This window comes from Bemisia tabaci, chromosome 5, assembly GCF_918797505.1.
Source record: "Bemisia tabaci chromosome 5, PGI_BMITA_v3".
In the NCBI taxonomy this organism is placed as follows: domain Eukaryota; kingdom Metazoa; phylum Arthropoda; class Insecta; order Hemiptera; family Aleyrodidae; genus Bemisia; species Bemisia tabaci.
Genome location: NC_092797.1, coordinates 2251370 through 2277443, shown reverse-complemented (window position 1 = coordinate 2277443; position 26074 = coordinate 2251370). Strand labels below are relative to the sequence as shown.

The following is a 26074-nucleotide window of genomic DNA, read 5'->3' as shown; positions in this document are numbered from 1 at the left end:
ATGAGCTCAGACTTTCGTTGATCACGCAGGACCCCGGGGCTCATGAGTTTTCGGACTCGCACCCGTCTAACAGAAACCGATTCTATCATCATTGAATTTCAAGGCAGGGGTTTTTTAGAGAAAAAATATCCGCTTCCACACTGGGAATATAAACGAATGCGATCTTTTTCTTTTAAAATGACCCTGCCTTTGCAGCATGCTGAATTTGCTCATTATTTGGCAGGTAAATTCTGTTGACTCGGAATAACAGAAATGCCATCTCAAAATTTTGGGATAATAACAGGTGGCTGAGAACTGGGAGCTAAAGTGTGCGACATATCCTTAGCTGTTCTGCTCATACCTAAGCCTACAGCCTCAAATCACCTTTAGTGGACTATACATTTTGCAATCAGGAACTAACATTTTTGGCTCAGTTTATAGATACAGCGTGTGCATCATTAGTTTTCCTATGCTTATAAGTGTTTTTGCAGATGTGCCAGAAATTGTTGTTCCCGATCAATTGCAAAATGTAGTCAGGGTGTCTAGCATCAAGATTTTCCCAATTTTCCCGATTGTATTAGGATTTGAGGTCAATCAGGATTTAATCTCGATTTCATGAGGATTTGAGGAACAATCGATCGTAAAATCAGGATCTGAGAAAAGTCGGCCGTCCGCTTATTTTCCGTTGATTATCCATTATCTGTCCGTTAATTTTTCTCCGCAAAAATCAGGATGTGAAAAAATTATAAAATCATGATTCAGCAGTCAAAAATCAGGAAAAATCAGGATTTCATCAGGATTTCCTAGAATGAAAAAAAAAAAAAAAAAAAAAAAAAAAAAAAAAAAAAAAAAAAAACTAAACACCCTGGTAGTCCAAATAACCAGCAATGCGTTTAATACGGTTAGGTTCGGCAACCGGGTTGTAGCAAAGTATGAGAAAGTATTGCATCTGGTTTCGGAGCCCACACAGCTGTAAAATAAAATGCACTGTCGGCTAATAAAGCGCAAAACGACGCTGTCCCTGCGTCAACTTTTCCTTGCGCGAACTCGGCTCGACGTTGTCACTGTTCGGTGTTTCGTAGGGAATCTCTCGGAATATAACTCGTCATACACACTGTCCACATAGAAACACCCGCAATCTGACTGCATTTTGCATCAAATAATTGCTATTTCTTGATCATTTCAGAAACAACGTATGTGCTAGTATAATTTTCCAAACATATTGATTCTAACCAATCAACTCGAGTCCCTTGCGCGGACAGAGCGAAAGTCAAAACTACTTCCCGCAACTATTCGAGCTCCTGCGTCGCCCAAATTGCCGTCACGCGAATTGAAGGCGTACTCGACCGAATAAGAGACACCACGAGGAGAACAGTCAATGTTTTTTCCTTGGTTTCCTACGGTTAATCGATTTTTAGTGCCACAGCCGTAGTATTGGCTCGTTCTCCTTTGTTAAAATCACATGGCAGCGGAGGTTCTATAACACCGCAAACGAGAAGTACGGTTTTTGCTGTATTTCTGTCAAATGTCCATTTGTGCCGTTAGTTTCTCTTTACTGCCGGCCGATAATCTAAATTGATAGACAAAGCAATAGACGAAGAAAACGAAGGGAAAATTGAGGGATCCGTTTGGTGGAGGCAGGTGGTTCCATGAAAAAAAAGGATAAGTAATAGACTAACTTCATGGGAAACCCTGTAGTTAGCCCATCTTTTCCGCCTTCAGTCTGTAACAACCGCACCAATTCAACTAGAAGGATTACTCCATTATTCTTTCGTCTTCTTGGTCAATCGCTTTCTCTATCAATTTCAATAATCAGCCCACAGGTAGATGTTTTCATGGGGAGGGAATGGGTCTGATCGACATGAATCGATCGAAAAACAAAGACGCAAACCGATCGTGAACGAGTCGATCGACAAACCCGTGAATCGATCGACAAACATCTGAATCGACCGACAGACCCGTGAACCGATCGACAAAAACCGTGAATTGATTGATTGAATCGGTATCGATCGTTACATGTTTTTATTTTTAGATCGACTCATGTCGATCGATTTCATACTCTCCTTTTTATGGATGGACCAGAAATAGCGGGTCATACTTGCAAATTGGACTAAATTTTGCAGTTAGAGACTACAATTTCCAGCTCAGTTTAGGAACAACGTATGCCCCATTAGTTTCCTTATGCACCTAACTGTTTTTAAGGACGAGCCAGGTGTCCTGCCGTGCTAAGGAAGAACGCCGTATGAACATTCGAGAGTCGCCAAATTTCCCCGGATAAAACATGTATTTTTGACGAAATTTATGCATACTTTTCCTTGAAATTTTTGGATATTTTAGATTAAATCTCGAGCAAAACAATCTGAAAAATTGGAAGAAAAACATTTCTAATTTCTACAATAAATTCGTAATTTATCAGAGGAAATTTAGCAACGCCTGAAGGTTCATACGGCGTTTTTCCTTAGCATGGCAGTATTGTAGTGGCCAATCGCAAAATGTAGTCCAAATGGTAATGGATTACATTTTGCAATAAGGAACCACTATTTCTAGCTCATTTTAAAAACAACCGATATGCCGTTGGTTTTCTTTGGCAGAAAGGTGCTTTTATGGAAGAGCTAGAGATTGTGGTTCCTTATTGCAAAATGTAGTCCAAATGTGGTTGGAATGATCGATCCGACAACAGGCGCTGAGGAGAGTGGCGCGATGTGGTGGGCTGAAGTGATCTGTGATCAGTTAAATACATACAATACATGCGTTATATATCTATTGAGTATTCCTGAGGTCCTCTTTCGACTTGTCCTATTCGATACCCGTTCCCAGTCCCAGTTTATTCATTGGGCTGTCACTGCTGTCAGTCTCACCAAGGCCGCCTCTCCGCGAGTCCCAGTCTCAACGCTTACCTTCCAGTAGTGTAGCCGCGTGTCGCTTCGCTTAGCTTTTGAGTGATCTGTGAAAGGCCAGTCGTCAAAATGGGACTCTTTTCCATGAAAAAAACCGGTATGTTTCAATTTTCATGGAATCGTTTTTCTGCCCTTCTTTTTTCTTATTTTTTCCTTTTTTCTTATTTTTTTCTTTTTCTTTTTCCTCTTCTTTTTTCTTATTTTTTTCTTCTCTCTTCTTTTCCTTCTTTTTCTTCCTTCCTTTCTTTTTTTTTCTTTCTTTCTTTTATTTTTATTTTTCTTTCTTCTTCTTATTTTGTTCTTTTTCTTTTCTTCTTTTTTTCTTCTTTTTTTCTTTTATTTCTTCTTTTTTTTCTCTCTTTTTTTCCTTTCTCACCGCTTTTTTTTTCTCTTCTCTTCCTTCTTTTCTTCTTTCTTTTTCTTCTTTTTTTCTTTTCTTCTTCTTTTTCCCCCCTTTTTTGTATACAAAATTTTACTTAAGAAAAATAGAAAAAATTATAATGAGGTACAGGCTAAAAAAGAGTCAGAAGAAAGATTTTCACACATCGATCCTCAACAGCGGTTGTACTTTTTTCAATTGACGTATTTTGCAATTTTATATTTGCGTATTCTTTTTAATTGATCAAGAATATTAAACTGCTGATGATGAAAAGAGAAAAACAAAGTTGATAATACCTCTTAAATAAACCTCATACTTGAATAAAGAAGTGGTAATATTGAAGTTCGTCATTTTCGGAAATTTCATAACCGCGCGTGCGCGCGTGTGTGTGTAAAAATACGTTTGTTGACTCGACTCGATGAAAGATTTTGTTCTGAATTTTTTCGGGTTCATCTTACCACAGACTCAACATTGTGAATTCTCTGCGACTTGCTAAATTTTTACCGTGCATTTTTAAAGTGCACTTCTTCTTTAACTGCTCTCTTTGAGTGTCTACCTTTCTTCGTATTGATTGATGGATGAGTGAAACCGATGACTTGAGATATCGCTAAAATGTATCTCGCCTCTCAAGTTAATTTCAAGAGGTCGTTGTAGATAAATACACTCACCATTAGTTGGAAACTTACGCCGAGATAAATGACTTAACTTTATGCCGGGGCTTTAGTTACTCAAATAATTTGAAGTTAAGTCTTCACGTTCTGTAGAAGTTCTCAGAGAAGGTTTGGTCCTGGTTTTGGTCAGGTTCCAGGCACAGAAAACGCTTTTAGTCTATCATGCTATACGTCAGGCTACATTCTTTGAAGCTCAATGCAATGAACCGGAGTTTTCTTCGGCGATTTGCAGGAGTTGTAGCGTTTTTATTCGCACTAAACCCTGTATTAGTGGACTATCAACACTGCATCGTTTTGCGCTCATCCAGCCAGTTCGCCTTCAATTCTAAAGTAGGCAATGTGAACGGCTTAGGAGCAGTAATAGTTGCTTACAGTAATGTGGCCTCGCACATTCATCGAAAATGGAAACATTATGATGATATCATTTATTCAGGTATGAAGAAACTTGTCCTGTAGGTGCCTATGAATAACCACATCATAACTTATTCTACGTAGTGAGATTTTTTTTAAAAATTTAAACTCTAGTAATGAATTAAAATTTAAAAAAAAAAAAAAAAAATCCGCGCATTCACTTACTCGTATATTGGTTTTTTACTGTGAGACGCATTTCAGAGCTATGGAGCATTTGCAGGTGTCTGAAATTTTGTAAATTCCATGTTTAAAATGATACTGCTAAGAAAACTGAGCTCCAGGATATCCTCGGTTTCTAAATTGAACAATTGTTCTAGGAAATATGACAGAATAACCTAATTTGCCAAAATACATGTGTTTCAATGGAAAATACCGCCAGATGACGTCTCAAGGTGGCACATTTTCTCACTTTTAAATCTATTTTCCTCTGATTTCCCATTTCAGAAAAAACACGTGAAAAATATTTCGAACTCAGCTTATCAAGCCTCCTCAGATGAAGCAATACAATTTTTATATGCAAATTCTCCATTTCATCTTCCGCCGGCAGCGAACTCACTTTTTGACTTGTATAGACCGCGTCAATTTTTTTTTTGGGGGGGGGGGGGGGGGACTCGCGGTGTCGTGTCATCTGCAGCCTGACCACAGATTTTTGACTTCCATCGATATTGATAGAACTCGGTTCGATTCCAATGGAATACCCCATTGGAATGGAACCGAGTTCTATCAATATCGATGGAAGTCAAAGTCTGTGGTCGGGCTGCAGACGCCGTTTTTCCTGCGGGTTTTTTTCGGCACACGTCGCGTCGTACCGCTCAAGGTGCAAAAGTCAATTTCAATCGTCTCTTTGGCTATGACCAACGACTTTTTCTGCGCTACCTCGGACGATCCTCATCACGCGGCTTCTCGCTTCACCCGCGCTTCGTAAGCGATAAAATCGCCCGATTGGAAATGCAGGTGCCGAAAGGTCAGCTCGCGCCTCGGAATATTTTCATCCGCCAACAATTTTTTTTTTTTCATCTTTCCATGTCCGCTCGCATGTTTTCCGTTTCCCTCGCTGTGAGGAAAAGACCCGGGTTAAAAATACTGAAGTTGAGTTCCGGTGGAGTCGCGGCTTGATTTCGTCACCTTCCAGGCAAAGTATCACAAGCGCCATGCGACGTTTAAAAATTTCCGCCGCCATTTTATTTTTTTACAGAGAAATTGTTCAACGAAGCTGTCCAAAAATTTCACTGAATTTTCTTTGTGCTGCCGATAAAATTTAGTGAAATTTCCAAACAGATTCAACCAACAATTTCTCAGTAAAGAAATAAAATGGCGGCGGAAATTTTTAAACGTCGTATGGCGCTTGTGATACTTTGCCTGGAAGGTGACGATTTATTGATACTCATTCCGAATAATATCGAGAATTTAGATGAGACCTTCCTTCCCGATTCCCCATTATCTCGCTCAAGTTCGATCATGTTTTCATCAAAACTTTTTTCCCCTCTTCTCCACGCGGAAAAAATTAAATTGCTGATTTAACAATTCAATCGTAGAAAAGTGACTGCAATGTTTCAATGTAGATTTTACAACAAAAAAATGCTACTTTAACCACCCCCATGGTTAAATTAGCTTACAATAGTGGTTGAAGTAGCATTTTTTGTTTTTGTAAAATCTTCTTCAACGAAGATTAGAACAGCTACCGAAAAAAAATCCGTGGATAAGCCAGACTCTTCTGTATTCGAACTACATTTTACAATTAATAAGGACTTGTAACTTAGCACCAATAACTTCTATTTTTGGCTCATCCGCGGAAGCGCTTACCTGCAAAGGGAAACTAACCGCACATATAGTAGAGTCTCGATTATCCACGGTGATTGGGGTTGAAGCTATCGCGGATATTCCGAACCTAAGCTATTTAGTAAAAAATCAATGAGTCTTACTTTCGAAGAAGTTACTTTGTCACTTGTAATTTATTTTACCTCAAAGTTTAGTGCTTCAGTAGTATTTTAGTGGCAAAATCACCACAAAGTCATCAAAAAAAAAAAAAAAAAAAAAAAAAAAAAAATCGCGGATAATCGAGACCGTACATTGATTTCAAAATGAGCCAAAAATCGTGGTTCTAAACTACTGAATGTAGTTTATTTTCACAGTAATTTCGAATAGTATAGCTATGCCGATGTCATGAAAACTTAAATTTTAAGCATCTACAGGAAAAAAATTCGTATTCTGGTCCCGGGATGGTTTATCGCCTTGTTTATCGCCGAATTGTGGCCCGAATGGACAAATGCCGATGTGGCTTTGTTCTGTTCCTTCAGTAAATTTGCATTTCAAATGAGCCAAGTTGCGGAGGTGTTCGCGCGTTCGAATGTCAAGATCAGAGGTGGGTTCGTCGTCGGTAAAAAACCGCAAGCAAATTTTGAGATGAACCCTGTCGCGCGCGTATCACCATGAGTTCCAGAGCTCACACGGAGTGGGTAGATCATGCGGGTTCTCTCACACGAGTTACACCCTTTTTCCCATGAGGAGATCCGACAAGTGAAACGTTTTTCATATGCGTGGATCCTTCCATCATAGGGTGATCCAAAATTCGCGCACCACCCTTATAACCCCAGGGTTTTTACCCCCTTTCAGAGGGATATCCTAAAGATTTTGGGGGGTTTCAAAAGTCGTTTCTATTGATCTAGGAGCAGTCACAAGATTCCTTGTTTATATCTCAATTTTTCAAATGTTTCAAATGCCTGATGCTGATGTTGCGAGACTTATGGATCACCCTGTATAATATGGATACCTCGAAAATTCAAGAACTTTATGTATCTCTGCCGCGCGCAGGAAAACCGCCGTATGAACACTCGAACGTTGCCATATTTAATCTTAGAAATCATTAATTTTTGAGGGAAGTTGTGAGCATTTTTCTTTTTAATTTTCAGACCCTTTGGATTAAATTACAAACAAAATTCTCTGAAATATTGGAAGAGAAACATATTTTTACAAATTTTACCCAAAATTCGTGATTTGTTGGGGAAAATATGGCATCGTCTGAAGGCTGATACTGCGTTTTTTCTTAGTACGGCATATCTTAGGGCTCATTCGGAATCGCTGGTGTTATGAGTGTCATTGAATAATCATCGATTTTTTTTTTCAATTTTTTTTTTTTTTTTTTTTTTTTTTTTTTTTTTTTTTTTTTTAAATTTGTCCTCACACTTACTAAGTTTTTCTCTTTTTCTTTTTGGACATTTCAGAATGTTCTCGATGTGAGGACGGAAAAAGCAGGCTGAACTCCGAGAGCAGCAACATGTACATCGAAGTATTCAGTGCCAAAAAGGCCGAAGAAGGAAAACCGGCCAAAGGCGTCCAACTTCAGAGGGAGCTGGGGCTAATGAGCGCTGTGAATTTGATTCTCAGTGTCATGATTGGTAAGTGTATCTTTTCAGCCAATGAACTTAGCCACGCTTTTTCTTAATTAAATACCGCCGCCCCTTCTTAAGTTAACAATACATTCATTAATCCTAAAATGCCCTCAGTCTGTCCTATTTCAGTCCCTTCAACGAAAAAAAGAAATCTACATAATTGACAGATTAAAAGTTTGATATTGTAGATCCTAGCTTTTCTTCGTCTCTAAAATTAAATAAAAGATACCCGATAGATATCACTCAACAAGATATTTCTCTACCCAGGTAGTATTTGTCAATGGAAAAATCGCTGAAATTAAGTTCAGTAAAAATTCTGAAATTAAGTTGCGATTTTTTTTACGATTATTTGGCGATGGAATTGCTAGGATCGTCAACATCCAAGCGACTATTTTCAGTCATGTCTTAATTTTATCTCTATGAAATTGTGTTCAATAAAATCGAAATTTTATCTCAATATATCACGATTTTTTGTTAGATACTATCGCGATAAATCGCCGTCGATAAAATCGCGATTTTCTCGCAAAGCTATGCGATGAAATCGCGATTTTTAATCCAATAATATTTAAATAAATTGACGTCGATAAAATCGTGATATGGTATTCTCTGATCGAATCGCAACTTATCGCGATCACTGCTACTTCAGTAATGTCTGTTCATCATTTGATTCCATTCTTGACGAAGGAAAAAGTGATCAATTCATGGTCTCATGGATTGAAATGTTGATCAGCATTTGTTACGATTTTTGTTCCATGAATTTAACGCATGGGACTTTGAGTGTTGTCGTTTCTGAATTTTACATGGCAAATGACCCCTTTCTTTGATTTTTCTCCATCAATAATTCATTATTTTTGTCTCTTTGAATTACCAGGTTCTGGAATTTTTGTCTCTCCAACACGAGCTCTGAAGGAGGCCGGATCCATCGGAATGGCCCTCATTGTTTGGGCTCTATGTGGAACCATCTCCATGCTAGGTAAATCGTGTTCTTCTCAATCTCTTTTCAAAATCTAATTTTACGAAAACACCGAGACCTCTCTAGTATTGTAGGTATTTAGAAGGGTAGATATTGTTTTTCCTTCAGTTTCCAACTTTTATTTCTTCTTGAAGGGGAAAAAAGTGATTACTTATTCGTTTTATAAGTTACCAAAGTTTCCGTGCATTTAGAGGATGCAACTTATGCTCTTGATTCATTCTGTTCAGATTTGAAGCAATCCATGTAAGAACGGTCTATCCTCACTGCCATGCTAAGGAGAAACGCAGTATCAGCCTTCAGGCGTTGCCAAATTTTCCTTGATAAAATATGAATTTTCAGGGAAATCCGTGAAGATTTTGCCTCTTATTCTTTGAAGAATTTTAATCGCGATGAGATCTACTAGGACTGCGTTTAGCAGAAAGGAACCAAGCCACATTAGCTATTGCCAAATTTAGCTGGGCAATTTAATTTTTTACAAGAGAATGTTTGTGCGAATTTGTTTGAAATTTTAAGGAATTTACTTCCTACAAAAAATTCTGCGAAATGTGCACAATAATCCGCACAACTGTTTTCATGTAATAAATTAAATTTCCCAATTAAAGTTGGCAATAGCTGATGCGGCCTGGTTCCTTGCGGAGCAACGCAGTCCAAATTATCTTAAAATTTCAAGAGAAAATATCCATATCCATCTAAAAATCCATCTGAAAAATTAACATTTAACTTGAGAAAATTTGGCACCTCTCGTATGTATATACAAGATTTTTCACCAGCACGGCAGCGCAAGGGAACACCATGGATCGAAGACATAGGTACACCTATGTAGACACCTATAAAGACATAGGAACACCATGTAGATACTCCAACTTTCTTTGAATAAATGTGCCCTTTCAGCCTAGAATATATTTGAATTTGATATTAAATTGTTTTTTGGCAACTATAAAGTTTGTTTGCTGTAGCTCTGCTGTTGTTTTCTGTTGCAAAGTGCAAGTGCAAGCATGGAATGTAAGGGTAACTGTGTTGCTAAGATTTTTTTTTTCTTCTTTTCAGTGCCCATCTATTAAAGCTATCAGTATCTAGCTCCCTACTCACAATCAATCTAGCACTTGAGGCAATATGTATTATAATTGAAACAACCTTCATGTCAGGAGAGGGCAAAATGCCAACTGTGCAGTTATTATGTCACAGAAGGCAAAAAGATCAGCAAGACAGCAAGGATTGTTCTCTTCAGGGCAATTTAAAAAAATTATAAAATTTAAATACAACTTATTGCTTAAAAATCCTCATCATCTTTTTGAAAGTCCCTTGAGAAATCTGAAGGATTACTTACTTTTTTTTTTTTTTTTTTTTTTTTTTTTTTTTTTTTTTTTTTTTTTTTTTCCCCGTTTTCTGGTACCCATTTTTCTGCTCTTTTGTTTCATAATGATAATTAATTTACAGGTGCGTTGTCTTATGCTGAGCTTGGTACTGTTGTTAACAAATCCGGAGCTGAGTACTCTTACTATCGAGAAGCATTTGGACCCCTCCACAAATTTTGGGGACCACTTCCTAGTTTCATCAATTGTTGGGTTTCAATTGTATTTGTCCGCCCTGCAGAGATTGCTATAATCATCCTGACTTTTGCGGAATACTTTACTCAATTACTTAACCCCATTATCCCACCAAATGAAATTGATAATTACTATGATAGAAAGAAGATAGTCGCCATTGCAGCTCTTCGTAAGTACCCATATTTAAACCCACTTAAAGAAATGCAACCAAAGTAATTGTCTGCAGGTGAAGGGTTATTTTTGAGGGATAACAAAAAATAATGCTACAAATTTTATGAGGACCATCAAAAGATATTCCTATATCCTTTGAGTTTTTACAACTGTCAAAAACAATGACCTTGCAAAATCTTAAGTATTTTGCTTCCTTTTTTTCCTTCTAAAGCACCTGCAAACTTTCAGATCATTTCGATAGGTCATGGTAGGAATTGCTTCCGTCTCGCATGCACGATGATTTATCATTGATTCCAAAAGTCAAGAAACTCCTGTAATTTTGGATAGAGAAACGGAAAATTCAGGAAATTTCATATTTTGAATTTGATCACTTGCCGGAATGAGCAGCATGTCATGTGAAGGTCTTGTTCAATTTGCTCCAATTTCATTTCGGGTAAGACCATTTTTTCATAGATCCATTAAAGATAGTAATTTTAGCAGAAATGATAGTGGTTTGACTCACGAAAAAATTTGAGTGGAGTGTTGGAGGTTTTGCCAACGCCCGCTCAAAATTCAGTCTATAACTGAAGTCTCATTATAGAGACAAAAAACTTAGCCGAGCACAATATCTCTAATGAGAGTTATCCTGTTTAATGCAACACCAGTCATGACCCTTGGATGATAATTGGATCCAAAACCTGTGTGCATTTACGGTTCTAACTGGTTGTGACAAGTGTTGTACCAAACAGCATAACTCTTGTGGAAGAAAATATGTGTTCGGATGAGCTTTTTCTCTCTACAATAGGACTTCAGTTTTAGACTGAATTTTAATATATGTTAGCGAGATCACCAACACTTTACATAAATAGTTATGTTGGAATCATAATTGGAGAGCATTATATTATTTTTACAATCCACTTTAATCATAATTGGAGAGCATTATATTATTTTTACTAATGATGTGTGGTTTTTCACTTTTTTCTCTACAGTTATTATCACAGCAATCAACTTCTTTAGTGTCAAACTGTATGTTAAGATTCAGAATATTTTCTCATCATTCAAAGTTGCTGCTTGCTTCCTTGTCATAGGCTGTGGTCTCTACTACATTTTCATTGGTAAGTCTCCCTCGTTATGTTTAAAATGCTTAATGTTTACTTTTGTTTGTGATTTATTTTATCATTTACCGTTTAAGTATTTTAACCATTTAAGTGAGAATGCCGTAATTTTAAATCTCTTTTTGCAAATGCAAATAATATTATTTGCGTCATTCCCTTCAGTTCTTATCTACGATCTTCATGCATATGAGTTCATCCCTTCTTTACAGCTAAGTATTATTATTTAATAATGTGTTAAATTTTTTGTAGGAAAAACTCAAAACCTTGAAAATCCATTCAAAGGATCAGATTTATCGCCAAGAGCTTTTGCAGTGGCATTTTACCATGGTCTTTGGGCTTATGATGGCTGGTATGTAATATTTCAAGCACTCTTTTTTTTACTGTACTATTTTTCGCGTGATTTTTTTTTAGAAGTAGCCTGTCTATTTTGGCGAAGGTTTTTCACTTGATTTGCTGTTTTAAAAGTTTTACCGAAGCTCTTCATCATCGTTCCTGGAAGTCTGCTTATCTTTGCCGTTAAAATTTCTCAGAAATTCAGAGCAGGTTTTGACTGAGTGCACAATTTGTTAGGAATAGAAAGTGGTAAAGAACATCCTCTTTAATATCTAAAAATTATTAAGTATACAACGACTTTTCAAGTGAGAATGAGTTTTAAAATTCTTACATACCTCTTCTCTGTCTGTATTTATATTTTTAGGGTTAGTCATCTGATTTTTTTTTAAATGTCAAGAACCTGAAATCGTCTTTAATTTCAACCTTGCAACGAGTAGTAGTTTAATGAGCCAGTTTTATGTGAGCAGAGTCTTACAAATTTTTCAGTTGTGGCAGATTAGCGTAGTTCTGAAAACCTCTATAATCAAGTCTGAAGTGCCTTTTTCATTGTGTATCATTTATTCAGTGAAAAATAAGAGAATTATCTCATTAAATTGCAGGGTTATCAGTCTCAAGCTTATCAAAAAAATCCCCTCTCAAAGGAATAATCAGTGACTCTTATCTCTTCCTCGCTGCTCTACAAAAACTCAGTTTTTTTCTTTCGTTTTGCTTGACTTCTTGGCAGATAAAAAATTAAATTTACCTTTTTAATTATTTAATCTGAAATTCTTCAAAATTATGCTGAGGCAGATTTATACCTAAGGAAGCAATGAAAAACTATATACCATGATAACAAGATTTGTTTTGCATAACATAAAACCTCTTCATGTTTTCTTCACATGAAAAAAGAAGATAACCCTTCTTCTGTCTGGGTTCTTTTATCATCCAGTCTTGTATACAACCATGCAAAAATTCACCTCTTGATTTTTTCAAAAATAGGATATAATATTCAATAAATGTTTGATAACATAATAATCAGCACACAATAATCCCAGGTGACGACTCAGACTTACGAAACTTTTTACCACATACATGGAATTATTGATTGAAAATTATGGTTGTTGTTGAAAATTTAAAATTGTTTCAAATCTCTTTCCGATATATGTTGTCTCTTTTTCACTTGTCTATTTTTTATTCTTTCAGCAATGGACTTACAAAGTCTTTGAAAATCTAGAATTTCCGCCTGTAACTAAGTTTGAACTTCCAGAGTTCCTTTGTTGATTGCAGATGGCTTGACGCAGAGCTATTTTTTACAATGGGCATTTGATATAAGTGTCTTACAGAGATATTTTTTTTCCGAAAAGTCGGAAACCATTAATACATCATTTGAACATTCATTAAAGCACTTTAGGAAGTTGTGTGGCAACTTTTGCGCAGCCATCATGCATTTTTATGAACTTCCAAAGTTCTTTCCTTCCTAGTTACATTGGCGGAAACTTCTTCCGTGTGATTCAGACATTAAAACCTTATTTTCATAACATGCTAGTTTCTATTTTGTTATCCATTTTAAATGAGTAAATTTATTCCTCGCCCTAAGAATTTTCCATTAACAGAAGTAGACAACTCATCTTTAAAACTTCAGCTTTCAATTATTGTTTTCAGTAGTTGTAAAATGTTAGGTGTTGAAATTTAGCATTTTTTAAACTTGTAGTATTTTCTGCTAGTATTAATTTTTTTTTTTTTTACCCAACGGTCATATTAAATTTTAAAGACAATCCAGGCAGAAACATTTTAAAATGACTTTCCTAAACTATTTTTTACATAACGCGTTTGAAGTAATATCACACTCAGAAAAATATTTATTTTCTCTGTTTGTTAAGAAGGAAGACCTCCTCCTCCTTCCCCCCCCCCCCCATAAATAAAATTACATGTAATGAAATGAATATTCCAATTTTAATCTCTACTAATATTTAATTTCACAGTCTCAAATTGTCTATTTTTCCCCCCGAGAAATGAGACATTTTTTAAATCATTTGAGAGACAAGGTCAATACAATTAGGTTGTTAACTGTAGTGATCAGAGAATCAGATTTATTAATTCATACTTTTGTTTTATTTAACATAGTGATAAAAAAAATATCAGTATAGGTAATTTTAGATTTATGAGAATGATGAATTCCTCCTTTTGCCTATCAAAGATTCCTTTTAAATGACTTCTAATTTTTTAAGTGTTTTATGGGCAAAATAAAAACAGCATGTCGTGGGAATAAGTAGTCTGCACACCTTTTATATCATCCGAGTATTAGCAAATTGAATCAATGTCTCTCAAAGAGGCGTTCACATTCATTGCTCGAAACGCTCATTTGGTCGCAATCTCATACTTGTTCTGTTTGTGGCTTCAGGTCCTCAGTGACTACTGTCACAGAAGAAATTAAGAAACCTAATAAGTAAGTTGTTAGTGATTTTTTCCTCCCCAATTTTCTCAATTTCTCATATCTGATCGTTAGTTTTTGCTCTTTTCTTTAATGGCATTGGTGGATTATGTCTAAAGTGATGGACTTTTGCTCGTGTCCTAAAATACTCAGCATATTTGTCAGAATTTGGGTTTAGGAATTTAGGTTTTCAAGTTCTCTTCAATTTCGATCTGTTTCTTTTTTTAGAAAGTTATGTGTTTAATAACAATTGGTGGTTGACAAAGTGTTCCCCCCTTTTTTTCCTCCCTTAACTTTAATGTTGTTCATTCCAAAGCAGCCAATCAGGAACCCGTGCTTAGCTGTTAAATCGTAGAATTTTCCATTCAGTTGTATTAGTGCCTGTCTGTGTTTTCTAGAATTCGTTTCCTATTCTCTTCCTTTACTTATGTCTTCTCAGTGTTTGCATTTCTCTCACGATAGCTACTCTTTTTCATAATTTTATTGCTAATTTTTCTCAAATGAACACACAGGAGCATGTGCCCCAGTCTCTTTTTTTATGTGTGCTTCTGATGGTTGTTTTTCTCCTAATTAGATCTTAAAAATTCAGCTCAATAGTGATTTGAGTATGAATCATTTTAAATCAGGACAAATGTTGTATTGAATTCCACCTGTGTTGGTGATAATCCATAGAAAATTCTAATTATTTTAAATCTTCGCCCTAATAAGAGGGATTTTCCTCTCTGATCTCCTACATCTGTTGAAGAGAAACCAATTGTGAACAGTTGATTCCGTGCCAGCATCACCTTTCCTTTTTATTTAGTATCACAAACACAGACCACTCGTTTCCAGCCAGTGCAGGTAGATTATCCATTTCTATCTTAATTCCAACAATGAAAAAAAGTGTGCAATTTTGGAAAATCAAAGAATTCAGAATTTGGGAAAGCCAAAATGTTTTTAAGTCTCTCAAACTATTGCACCAAATTTTATTCTCACCGAAGATGAAAAGTTGAAGTAGTAATTATTTTAGATTTACACTATCGGAATAATCAATATTCTCTCTGATGATGTTCAGGACGGCTCTATCTCTTGATAGATGGGTAGATTTTGATTTTTTCTCTTTGCAAAAGTTGCATTTTAGACTCAATCCATCAGTAGCTTTTAAGGAAAAAGAGGTCAAGTCCGAATGGTATTCAAAGTACCGTTGTCTCGGACCCAGTGAATGAATAAAAACAGGTGCTTTCAACTCTTATTACCATTTAAAATGTATTTCTCAGTGCAATTTCAAATGTTTAACAAATGTTGAAAGTCCTGGTTTTTTTCCGATTGGATTTCACTTGTTGCTTAGCCCAAGAAGATTCATATTCATTTCAGAAACCAACAATGGTTTTTATTTGAATATGGTATCAAGTCATCAAGTCTCTAAAAGTTGACTAAAAGTGCATTGCAAATTTGCAATGCTAACTTTCAGTAACTCTTTGGAACCACCATGGTTATTAATTATACGATTGCTTTCTAACGTCATTGACCTCAAGGGTCATTCTATATCACCTATAAGACCTACAAGGTCCATTAATTATGTTCTGCGAAGTATAGTTGTAATGAGACTGATATATCTCTTCATTGGGCTCCTTAATTCAAAGTCATTTCTTATCACGTTGATTAACCGCTACGGTTATTACGTATCAGTTGACCATATATTTTCTGCATGGTTTTTTTACCCTTCTTTTTTAACCCCATAGAGTTATCAGCTCCCTTCTTTTCATTTTATCGCAGCTCAAGGACCATAATGGTTCGAAAGCAAGCTTTTTTTTTTTAATCAATCTAGGCTTTTCCTCAACTCTTCAGCTTCTATCATTTTTCCTTTGAAAATGAATAGTGCTCTTTGCTGTCTCTATCAAGAATCTTTTTATTTAGTATTTTTCTTCGTTAAAGTCTTAGGAAACCAAAATTCGAATTTCCATTCAGTTTTCTATTTAAATTAGGCTCTTTCAAGTACATATTGAGTACAGAAATCATAATCAATCGTACATGATCAGTTATAGACAACACAAATAATTTGACGTATATTCCAAATGAGAAAAGAAGCATTAATAAAAATCAATATTGAACGTACTCTCACAGTTCTTAAGCAGTTTAGGAATAAAATTAAATTATCTTTAAGATTTGTTTTATTCAATAACAATTTTCCTAGATTCATTTATACGACTTTCTGCAAACAGTTTGAAAAACTGCTTGACCAAACTCCTCAGTTTTATTTTTACAAATAACTCAAATATAGGATACAATAGTAATAACTCAGGATTTTTCGGTTTTCGGCTACTCTAATGATGAAAACAAAAGTTGAACTATTAGCCGATTTTACAAATATAAGCAATAATTGCGACTCAGCCCATGCTTTAATAAAATAAAACAATGTGGAAGAGGATGTTAGGTGTATTTACATTGATTTTACCTTTACATGGTGGACAAGCAAACGTTTCGACTAACTCTCTAATCTTCATCAGTGCAATGGAAAGCACATAGATAAGAATAATCCAGATCTTGCCAGTGTTTTTTATTCTTTTCTATTTACTTTCCTTTGCACTGATGAAGACTAAAGTGTTGGTCGAATCGTTTGCTTGTCCACCATATTAAGGTAAAATCAATGTATATACACCTAACATCTTCTTGCACATTGTTTTATTTTATTATAAAATGGCCGGAGTCGCCATCACCGCTTATATTTGTAAAATCGGCTTGTAGCTCAACTTTTGTTTTTATTGTAATAACTCAGTACATCAATAATATATTTTGCTCCTGTATGATATCGGATGTAAAATTTTCGTTTTGAGATAGTATTATTGAAGTTGAGCTACCAACGCGGCATTTTGGTATCAAATTTTTTCAAGGTCCGTTCGCAAGTACGGTGAAACTGTCATATTGAATTGAAGAACAGTGAAAATTAAGCTTTTATAATTGAGTTAGACTTTGCATGAAAACACATTTCTTTCTTTTCAGTAATTTCTCTACTCACACTATTTTTTAGCATTTGCATTCAGTTTTTTTTTTTTACCTAGACAATATTCTCATTTGTTCCCATAAATGCAGTGTTCTGATGTCACTGATTGATGTCTGTAAAAAACTCCATAGAATCAGACTTTTACACCTATAAATAAAGGACAAAACTCCAAAGTGGTGCCTATAAAATTGACGCAGCCTAATATCTGTTTAATATCTGCTGTGTCCGTACCTTTCGGAAAATACCATGCCTAGCCAAAATGGCATGTTGAATACTTTAACGGCTCCTGAGAAATAGTAGATTGCTCCTCAAAACTAGTGTTGTCAGCCAAGGTGGCTCCCAAGACTTCAGGAGTGAAGTTGGAACATTGTCTTTTTTTTGTGTCGTTGTTTGATTATACAATGTTTCTGAATGCATGGAAGACTTGCGCAGAAGATTTGATCGAATTACTGAAGGAGACGCTCACGACTACCTTCCCAATACTGTTTGGAGAGAGTATTATCTCTTAAATTCCTCTAATTCACAACAGTAATTTTTTTCTCAGTAGAAGATATTTATTCTCTGCTCAGTCTCTGCGTTTTCTCCTGTACATCTCATTTTCATGCCGGACTCTTTTCTTAATATGCTTTAAATTTTTCCCTAGAAACATCCCCAGAGCAGTCATAATTGCTGTGCCTTTGGTCACAATGTTGTACTGTTTCATGAATGTCTCTTACATGACAGTTCTGAGCGTTCCGGAGTTGATTCAAGCTAAAGCTGTTGCCAACGTAAGTGTATCCTCTAGAGGGGGAATTGGGAAAGTGGGAATGAAAATTTGCAAGAAATTGCTCTAAACTTCAAGGGAGATGTAATGGTATTTGTAACCATTCCTTCATTCAGGAACCAAGCATTGAATTGTTTCCTTTCAGAAGTAGGCACGCTTCTTGTTTCTTTCCCAACGAATCTCGATAGAAACATGACAGTTAGACTCTGCAGGAATATCATTTTAACAGAACTTCGTTTCTAGGTTGGAGGTCATGACCTAAACTCTTGATTGATAAGTTAACTTATCCAGCATCAAGAAAAAAAGAGCTCTCTCCTCGAAGTTTTGTACTGATAGGTATCAGAATTTCATTTTAAAATCCTTATTAAATATTTTTGCTTTCTAGACCGCAGAGCACACTCAGATTCTTTTTTTAGTTTCTCGCTCGCCTAGTTCAGTTTACACTACCACTTAAAGGATCGGGAGGCCATGAGCAATTTTCTGCAACTTTTCACACTTCCCACTTGCTTGCAATCACTGAGATTTTTTTATTATGTGTGTTGTTAAGTTACAATCAGATTTCTTTGTCTGCTGAAAAATTTGATGCTTATCCTTAAAAAGTATAAATTTATGTACATCTTTTATGTACATCTGTGCGTGAAAGCTGTGATAACAATCCTGGAAAGTCCGCCAGGCTCCTCATGCAAGCATGAAAATGTTATGATAGCATTTCTGGATTGTGCACGAAATGAGCCTCGCCTACTAATGATCTGCAACTTCCCAACAAGAGAAATTTGACGCACTATTGTGCTTTACTACTCATTATTATGACAAACAAAATTCATTGTTATTCATCAAAGTAATATAATATTACTCTAATTTATAATGAATATATTATTACTCTGATTCGAACTGGTTAAATAAAAATTTCAAATTGTGTGTTAGTTATTGTTTCTATGTACAAGAATAAAAACAGTATAATTAAGAGAAATAAGTAACAATTAGACAAATTTTCAAACAAATAAATGAATCGGGTGGTGGGGAAACATTCGCTGTCCAATGTAGGGTTTCAAAATTGCAGTGGTTTCTTGTGCGCCAGGACACTGATGGATAAGATCGATCTCCTCACTGAACGCTTAACTATACGTAGGGGATTTATTTATAAAACTTTTCTACATTCCGAACGTCTTAAACCATTTTTTGTCTGTAAGTTGCAACGAAATCGTCCACTCAAATTCTGAAACACTGTATTGGACATCGGTAAATGGACTGAGTTAAGCAGAAAGGAACCAACCCACATTTTGGAAAAAATTGAGTTATGAGTGGTTTTGAACCCAACCACTGCTTTACTCTCTATCGCCAAAAATGCAAAGTTTTTGTTGAAGCAAATTTTGCAGAAATTGAACTTGAAGTTTAACTTTTACATTGAGTCTTATGCAGGAGCTAAACTTGAAGCCTCTTTTTCTCGGTTCAATCCCGGTGTGGCTTGGTTCCTTTCTGTTCAACTCCGTCCAAATAAAAGTAGTATCAGAACGTTTTTGCACGAGCCGATTCAAATTCGGAAATTAAGTACCTAAGAAAATGAGCAAAAGTGAAAAAGAAAATAGATTAACAACTCTATAATAGAAAGCTGGTGTTTCTTGTATGCCCTCTTTTCAAAGTGGTTCAATAATTTCAGCAAGAATTATGTCACGAACAGTGTGAGTAAGCATTCTTTTTATTTTGTATTTTGCTCCCTGCTTAGTTTCATGATGTTTACATATTTTCTCTTATCTTACTCAGGAAGTCGGTGTGAGAGTTTTGGGTCATTTCTCCTGTTTAATCCCAATGGGTGTTGCACTTTCAACATTTGGTTGTGCTCTTAGCGTGCAATTTGGAGTAACCAGGTATGTTTCTCTCTCAATTTGACTTCATTGTCTTCTATGGCTTAACCCATTGACATATGATTTAATTTGACCCTTTTGAGCCAGGAATTACAATTTAATTTGGCGGAAATCAGTAACTTTGAACACTTCAAAATAATCCAAAAATTCCTTCTCTGAGGGTGAGAATCAACACAATAAGCACTCACAATACAATGTTTCAGAAAAATGGTGAAAACTTTGAACAAAATGATTTTTTAATGTAGTTTATTGCTGTTGAAGTTGCGAAAATCGCAAAATTAGCGATAATCAGAAAATTTTGAGGTTATTTCATGTTCAAACGCACATTAATAAGAAAATACCATAACAAAACAAGGAAGTACCTTACACAATAAGTCATTGAGAGGTCACACTGCTCATATATACATTGATGAGAATGCAATCTACTGGAGAATCGCCGAACTAATGCAAACAATTGACAGACGGCTCTGAGCCGTCTCTTCAGATCTGGCCCAGTGCAGCACGGACGGCTGGGAGCAGTCAGTCTAGGTCAATGGGCTAAAGTAAAGTATTAAATGTTAACCAGTACAAAATATTTGATAGTTAGAAAATTGTTGTTCGAAAAGAACTCAACAACTGCACCAAGTGCTTTGAAATATAATTTACAGCAACATAATAAGCTTGAGGGACTGTTCCAAAGTGTAAAGAATTTTTGACCTGGAACGGCATGACTCCGCACTATTGCTCATTCTGGTGTCCTATTAAAATACCGATCAACCCTGTAAATTTAGGACTCTGTATTGGCTGGATCTAAATATAATGATGGCTAAATTCGGGGAATATGTACCTCAATTGCAATGTATTAAAATTTCCAATTATGTTTATTTTCCTCAAAGAAAACTAATCTATCGTCATTCTCATAATTTTGTGTGCTTTTTTTAGAATGAGTGAAGAAAGTTCACTGAAAATTTTAATAGAAACTGTTGGTTAGTTTCTCCTTGGTAATAATATAAACAACTTAAAACGTTGCAATTTGAGGTACCTACGCATTTTTTTATTTCAGCCATCAATATATTTCAGAATTTTTGTTAATACTGATTTGCAAAAACTTGATAAATTTAATTTCAAATCACTAGTTTTTGTTTCATTAAAACAATACTGAAAAAAAATCAGATGTACTAATTGAACCAATACTGTTAATTTTTCTGCACTCATGGAATGTCTAAGTCTCTACTCAAATTGTCATTTTTCTCTCAGTTTTTCAATCGTAATTTTTTTTTCCAGATTATGTTACTCAGCAGCTAAAAACGGACACATGATGGAAGTATTCTCCTATGTTCACTCGAAAAGACTTACCCCAGCTCCAGCTGTGCTTTTGCAGGTAAGAAAAAAACAATTATCATTGAAGGGGCAAAAATATGTATTAAGTGTTCCTAAGTTTGATACTATTTTCATAAAACAGCGAAATGGTCTAGAAAATGGTTTTGATTATGACGGGATTCAGTTCTCATCTTTTCAACTAGTGTATAAGTTTTTCCGCAAACAGCAGTTGACTGTTACCGCAGCCCCTCAAGGCTTTCATGGACGGTGAACAATTTATTCATTTATTGATTTAAATCAGAAGGGTGAAATGCTATCAATACAGTCAAGTTCAGAGCTGAGTACTAAGGATCTCTGCTACAAACCTCGAGTATCGCCACAAGTTATTGTTGAAAATGTGAGGAAGAAAACCAAAGAAAAAAGATTTCAGGGCGTATGTTTTGGTTTTGATTTTGAGGCAGGGCTGGAGCAGCCAAAAGAGACTGTACCATCACTGGTTACCATATACCGTTTTTGTAACATGCCAAAGTGCTGGCATAAGAGTGCTTGGTCCTTCGGAACATTTCGAACATTTTTAATCGAATAAGATCTTGGTAAAAAAATCAATAAGAGGTGTAATGTCCTTGAAACATATCAAGTAAGTTAGTTCCGTATTTATCACCTCTATTATATCGATCTTTCTCCAGATCTCACATTTTGTAATTATCTCTAAAAATCATGGTATCCCCACAAGGGCCTGTATTTTATCCATGAGTCTGCTTACTACCCATTTAAACTTCTTACCAGTAAATTACTTCCCAAATTTTTACTTTTACACAAAAATTCTTCTCGGTTTTAACTTTTGTGTTTCTTCTTTTCAAATTGGTAATGAAAATGATTTTTTCAGGGTGCTCTGTGTCTGGTGTGCATTTTGGCTGGAGATATAATTACCCTAATTGAATTCGCCAGTTTCCTCGTCTGGACATTCTATGGTCTTGCCATGGTCGCCTTAATTGTTATGAGATACACGAAAAAAGATGTTCCTAGACCATGGAAAGTAAGTAATACCTAAGTCCTTTCCGCTTTCATTTCATCTATCAAACATGAGAGATTTCTCTTAAAGCATTCATTGCTATAGGGAGGAGAATAATTTAGCATTACTGAAGTTCAATTGTAAATTGTGTTGGAAAATTATTGTGTAATTAATTGTGTAGAGCAAATAACAGGATTAAATACCCATGCAAAAACACGATTACTTGACTCTCTCAGTAAAATTCATTGAATTTCCTCTAAGGAAGAATATTGAACAAATATTGACAAATTCTGGTGGTTATATTTTTTAGTTGTCAGTTGCAATTAGTATTGTATGGAATTGGAATACAGTTGGCATTTGTATTTATTGTAGAGACTGTTAATTGGCTGATTGACTTATCTGCTTTATTTTACATGCACATTTTAATATGTATATCTGTCTCAAAGATTCTAAGGTGGTATTTTTTATGTTTTCCAGGTACCAATTGTTATTCCTATTTTTGTTATGATCATTGCCTCATGTTTGGCAATTATTCCAATTGCAATGAAGCCTCAACCTCAGTACCTGATAGCCGTTGGATTCCTTATTTCTGGATTTGTTGTCTACATTCCTTTCATTTACTTCCAGAAGAAATTATTTGGCGCAGGTAAGCTTTTGTGCTTGATATCTAAATGTTCCGTAGATTAATCATAAGACAAATTTCCGTGGGTGGATTCGATCAACTTTGTCAACTAGACAGCAGGGTTGTAAACCAAAGGAGAAAAACGCTCTGCTGCAGTCGAGGACTAAATTTAGTCGTTTGATGAATTTTGGGTAATATTTGCATCCATTTTTTCGACTCACCTCAGGAGGTTGGTCAAGAATTTTGGAAGTGCTCGTCACTGCCACCAGCATGAAAACTTAATGTTGTAGAAGCACCGTCCATCAGAGGGAATTCTACTTTGTTTTAAAGGAGATTGGCTGTAAGTTAAAAGCTTAAATCAAATCCACTCGCAGAAATTTGATTATTTATGTAGTTTAACAGCTGACAAGAGTAAATCATGTCAAATAAAGTTGCCATGGAATCAGACGAATTTATTTCAAAACAACCGAGAATCCACCTCAGAATGGTAGTTAAACTAGTTTTCATTGAAATTGTATTTATAGCTTCAAAAAATATAGTCTTCGTGAATAGGTAGGTCATATTAAAATCCTGCTCTTGTCTTTTTTCAGATATGTTCACGAAAGCAGTCAAGTCAGTGATGAACGTTCAACCTCCTGACCAAGATCAAGAACTCATCGCCAAAAAGACAGCCCAGCTTAATGATGATCAGTCTGATCCGAAAGAGGCTCTGTGTGTTGTTTCTCTTCTGTCAGAAACCAAAGACGATTCGTGTTGCGATGAGCCTTGCCGTGACGACTCATGTCACAAAAAATCGTGTTGTGACAAATCGTGCCTTGAAAAATCGTGTTGTAACGAATCGTGTCTCGAAAAATCGTGTTGTAACGAATCGTGTCTCGAAAAATCGTGCTGTGACGAATCGTGTCCACGTCAATAATCACTCGTTAGTTTGTTAAGCAAGATGTACATTTGTAAATACGACGAATGTTTGAGCGATCATTGTGAACGTAATCAAGTATTCTCCCAAGTTGTGACTTCTCCTCACATGAGAGTCTTCTTTTGTGCCATTAATTTAGCAGTAACAACAATTAGTCAATTACTGTGTCGTCTGCTGTGTCAAAGCATTGTTTTTTATAAGTAACCTGATATTCTTTTAGGTTCCTTCAATATTCAAGAAGTACAATTAACTTTGATTCAATTCAAGTGCAGCTGTGCAAATATCAACAAAGAAATCAGATTTCAAGAGTCAATTCCGAAAGGGAAAGCTAAACTTATCTACTCGAAACCTCGTGTCCTCACTCTGTCCAATGATATTCATATTTCTGCAATAAGAAATGCTCCAAGAGAAAAATAATCAAGTCGTCAATTATTTTTTAGAAAACGAGAGCTTAAACAACAATATTAGTATGCAGTAATTGAACCTTAATTTGACAGAAGGAACTACAATTTCCGGTTCATTTTAGAAACAACGCCTGTGCCATTAGTTTCCCTATGCAGATAGATGCTTCTTTTGATGAGCCAGAAATAGGAGTTCCAAAATGCAAAGTGCAGTCTAATTTGAAATGTGGCAACTTCTTTGGAATTTAAAAAATAGGGTAAATGTTAAAGATTAAATGATTTTACAAAATAATTATAGTTGCATAAACCTCTTTAGAATTATATTGTTTCCTCAGTATGCGTCTCATCTCTCCTGAAATTTATTTTCAACAATTCAAAAATTAAGCGTTGTTCCAAACAGCATAATTCTCATGAGGGAAAATTTGTGCGTGGAAGAGCTTTTTCTCGATACTGAGACATTAGGTCTAGAATGAATTTGAATGCATGTTGGCTGAATCACCAACACTGTCTGAACGACTTGTGTGTTGAACCACAATCTGCTTGTTAATTCAAATGTTGTCCTTGAATTCTATTGAATTGTATTGGAATCTATCTAATCGTAAGCTCAATCAAATGTCCTTTTTTTCATTTTGTTCCTCAGCCCTTGAAAAAGTGTTACATACATATTAGTTCTCACTCTTGTTTACCACAATCTGCAAATTGCCAACTTGTATTTTTTCTCCTTGAGGAAGCATTTTATTCATCAAATTTTATGAAGCAGTAGACGTTTCAAATCTTTCATAAATTGAAGTGGCCTCCATTTGATTGTTTTAACTTATAGTGAAAGTTACAATGCTGAGATCATTGTCAGACTTTATCTGTAATTGGTTCTTTGTGTGTGTATCTGCGGTAATATTGCTCACTTAATCCAGCTATAATCAACGTTTTCCAATCTTTTACCACTGAGAAGCATAGCTGATGTATAGAAAACTTTTAGTTTCGACATGATTTCCCACTGGAAACCTTCAAGAAACATTGATGTGGCCTTCATTGGATGGTCCAGTGCTATTCTTCATGAATGTCTCATCTCTGCCCTATCTAGAAAGGGCAGGGCTTCCTTGTTATTCTGTGATCTCGATTTCACCTAGTTTTCTTATTTTATGACTTCTCTAATGTATTTTAAGTATAGTTAGTTTTAGTTAATTTTATGTCAAACTGTTAGATCTTGTACTGATCGAGTCAAGTCATTTTTTACCAACGTGTAATCTTATTGTGCCTATCTTTTTCTTTAATTTATTAAACAATTTTTTATTGTATGAAGCTTTGATCATTCAAACCTACCAGTCCCTGAAAATCAACGAGATTTCTGTGGCTAAACCCAAGCGCACTAAAATTATTTTGAATGTATGCAATTCGAATTAATGTATCACAAAAGCCTCAGATTTTCAGGATAACCAAAAGACTTCCGCATAGTTTTGCAATTTCAGTACATCAAATTACTTACAAGGGGAACTTCCCAAGCTGCTGCCTCCGATCAGGCTGAAAAAATTTGTGCCTATTCAAAAGGCTTGTAATTTACATAGAGTGAGCTCACAATCGCATGTTTGGTACCTTCAATTTTAACCCTCTATTGCATATCGTTGGTGAAAGTGCAGAGGTGCGCATCTCGGAAAACACGATTTCCCAGGAAAGAAGAAAAACTGTCTACATTCCTCTTTACTGTTAGTAAAAGGGTAATAATTCTTGAGGATAGCAAGAATAAGATGCTTTTTCAGACTCCATCAGCATTTTGAATAATATCCTGAACTGTTAGAAAATAATGCAGAAATGCCGAGATTAGGCTCCTAGAATTGACACTTCATCACGAGGCTTGCATTTTTGAAATTAGTGTTTTAAACCTGTTGTTGGCGGATTTGGATCATTTACAGACTGAAAAAAGAGTTTCATACGCTTACAATTCCTTATTTGATAAGTTTTGATATGGCC

The 26074-nt window shown here is 35.6% G+C and overlaps 1 protein-coding gene across 3 annotated transcripts in view; it reads left to right on the top strand.

Moving 5' to 3' along the window:
- The window catches only part of LOC109035589 (b(0,+)-type amino acid transporter 1), a 37330-nt gene extending 11926 nt beyond the window's left edge, over positions 1-25404 (top strand). For 2 of the 3 annotated variants that reach the window (XM_019049277.2, XM_019049276.2), the window contains exons 2-13: positions 7559-7732; positions 8598-8699; positions 10137-10415; positions 11386-11511; positions 11761-11860; positions 14225-14269; positions 17878-18001; positions 19759-19862; positions 21123-21219; positions 22045-22194; positions 22648-22816; positions 23383-25404. In XM_019049277.2, the coding sequence (XP_018904822.2) occupies positions 7559-7732; positions 8598-8699; positions 10137-10415; positions 11386-11511; positions 11761-11860; positions 14225-14269; positions 17878-18001; positions 19759-19862; positions 21123-21219; positions 22045-22194; positions 22648-22816; positions 23383-23708 (1796 nt within the window). In that variant the 3' untranslated portion in view covers positions 23709-25404. Of the gene's footprint in view, positions 1-2771; positions 2974-7558; positions 7733-8597; positions 8700-10136; positions 10416-11385; positions 11512-11760; positions 11861-14224; positions 14270-17877; positions 18002-19758; positions 19863-21122; positions 21220-22044; positions 22195-22647; positions 22817-23382 lie in introns of those variants that run through there. The other variant, XM_019049278.2, reaches the window with a different exon arrangement.
- Positions 25405-26074: the final 670 nt, after the last annotated feature.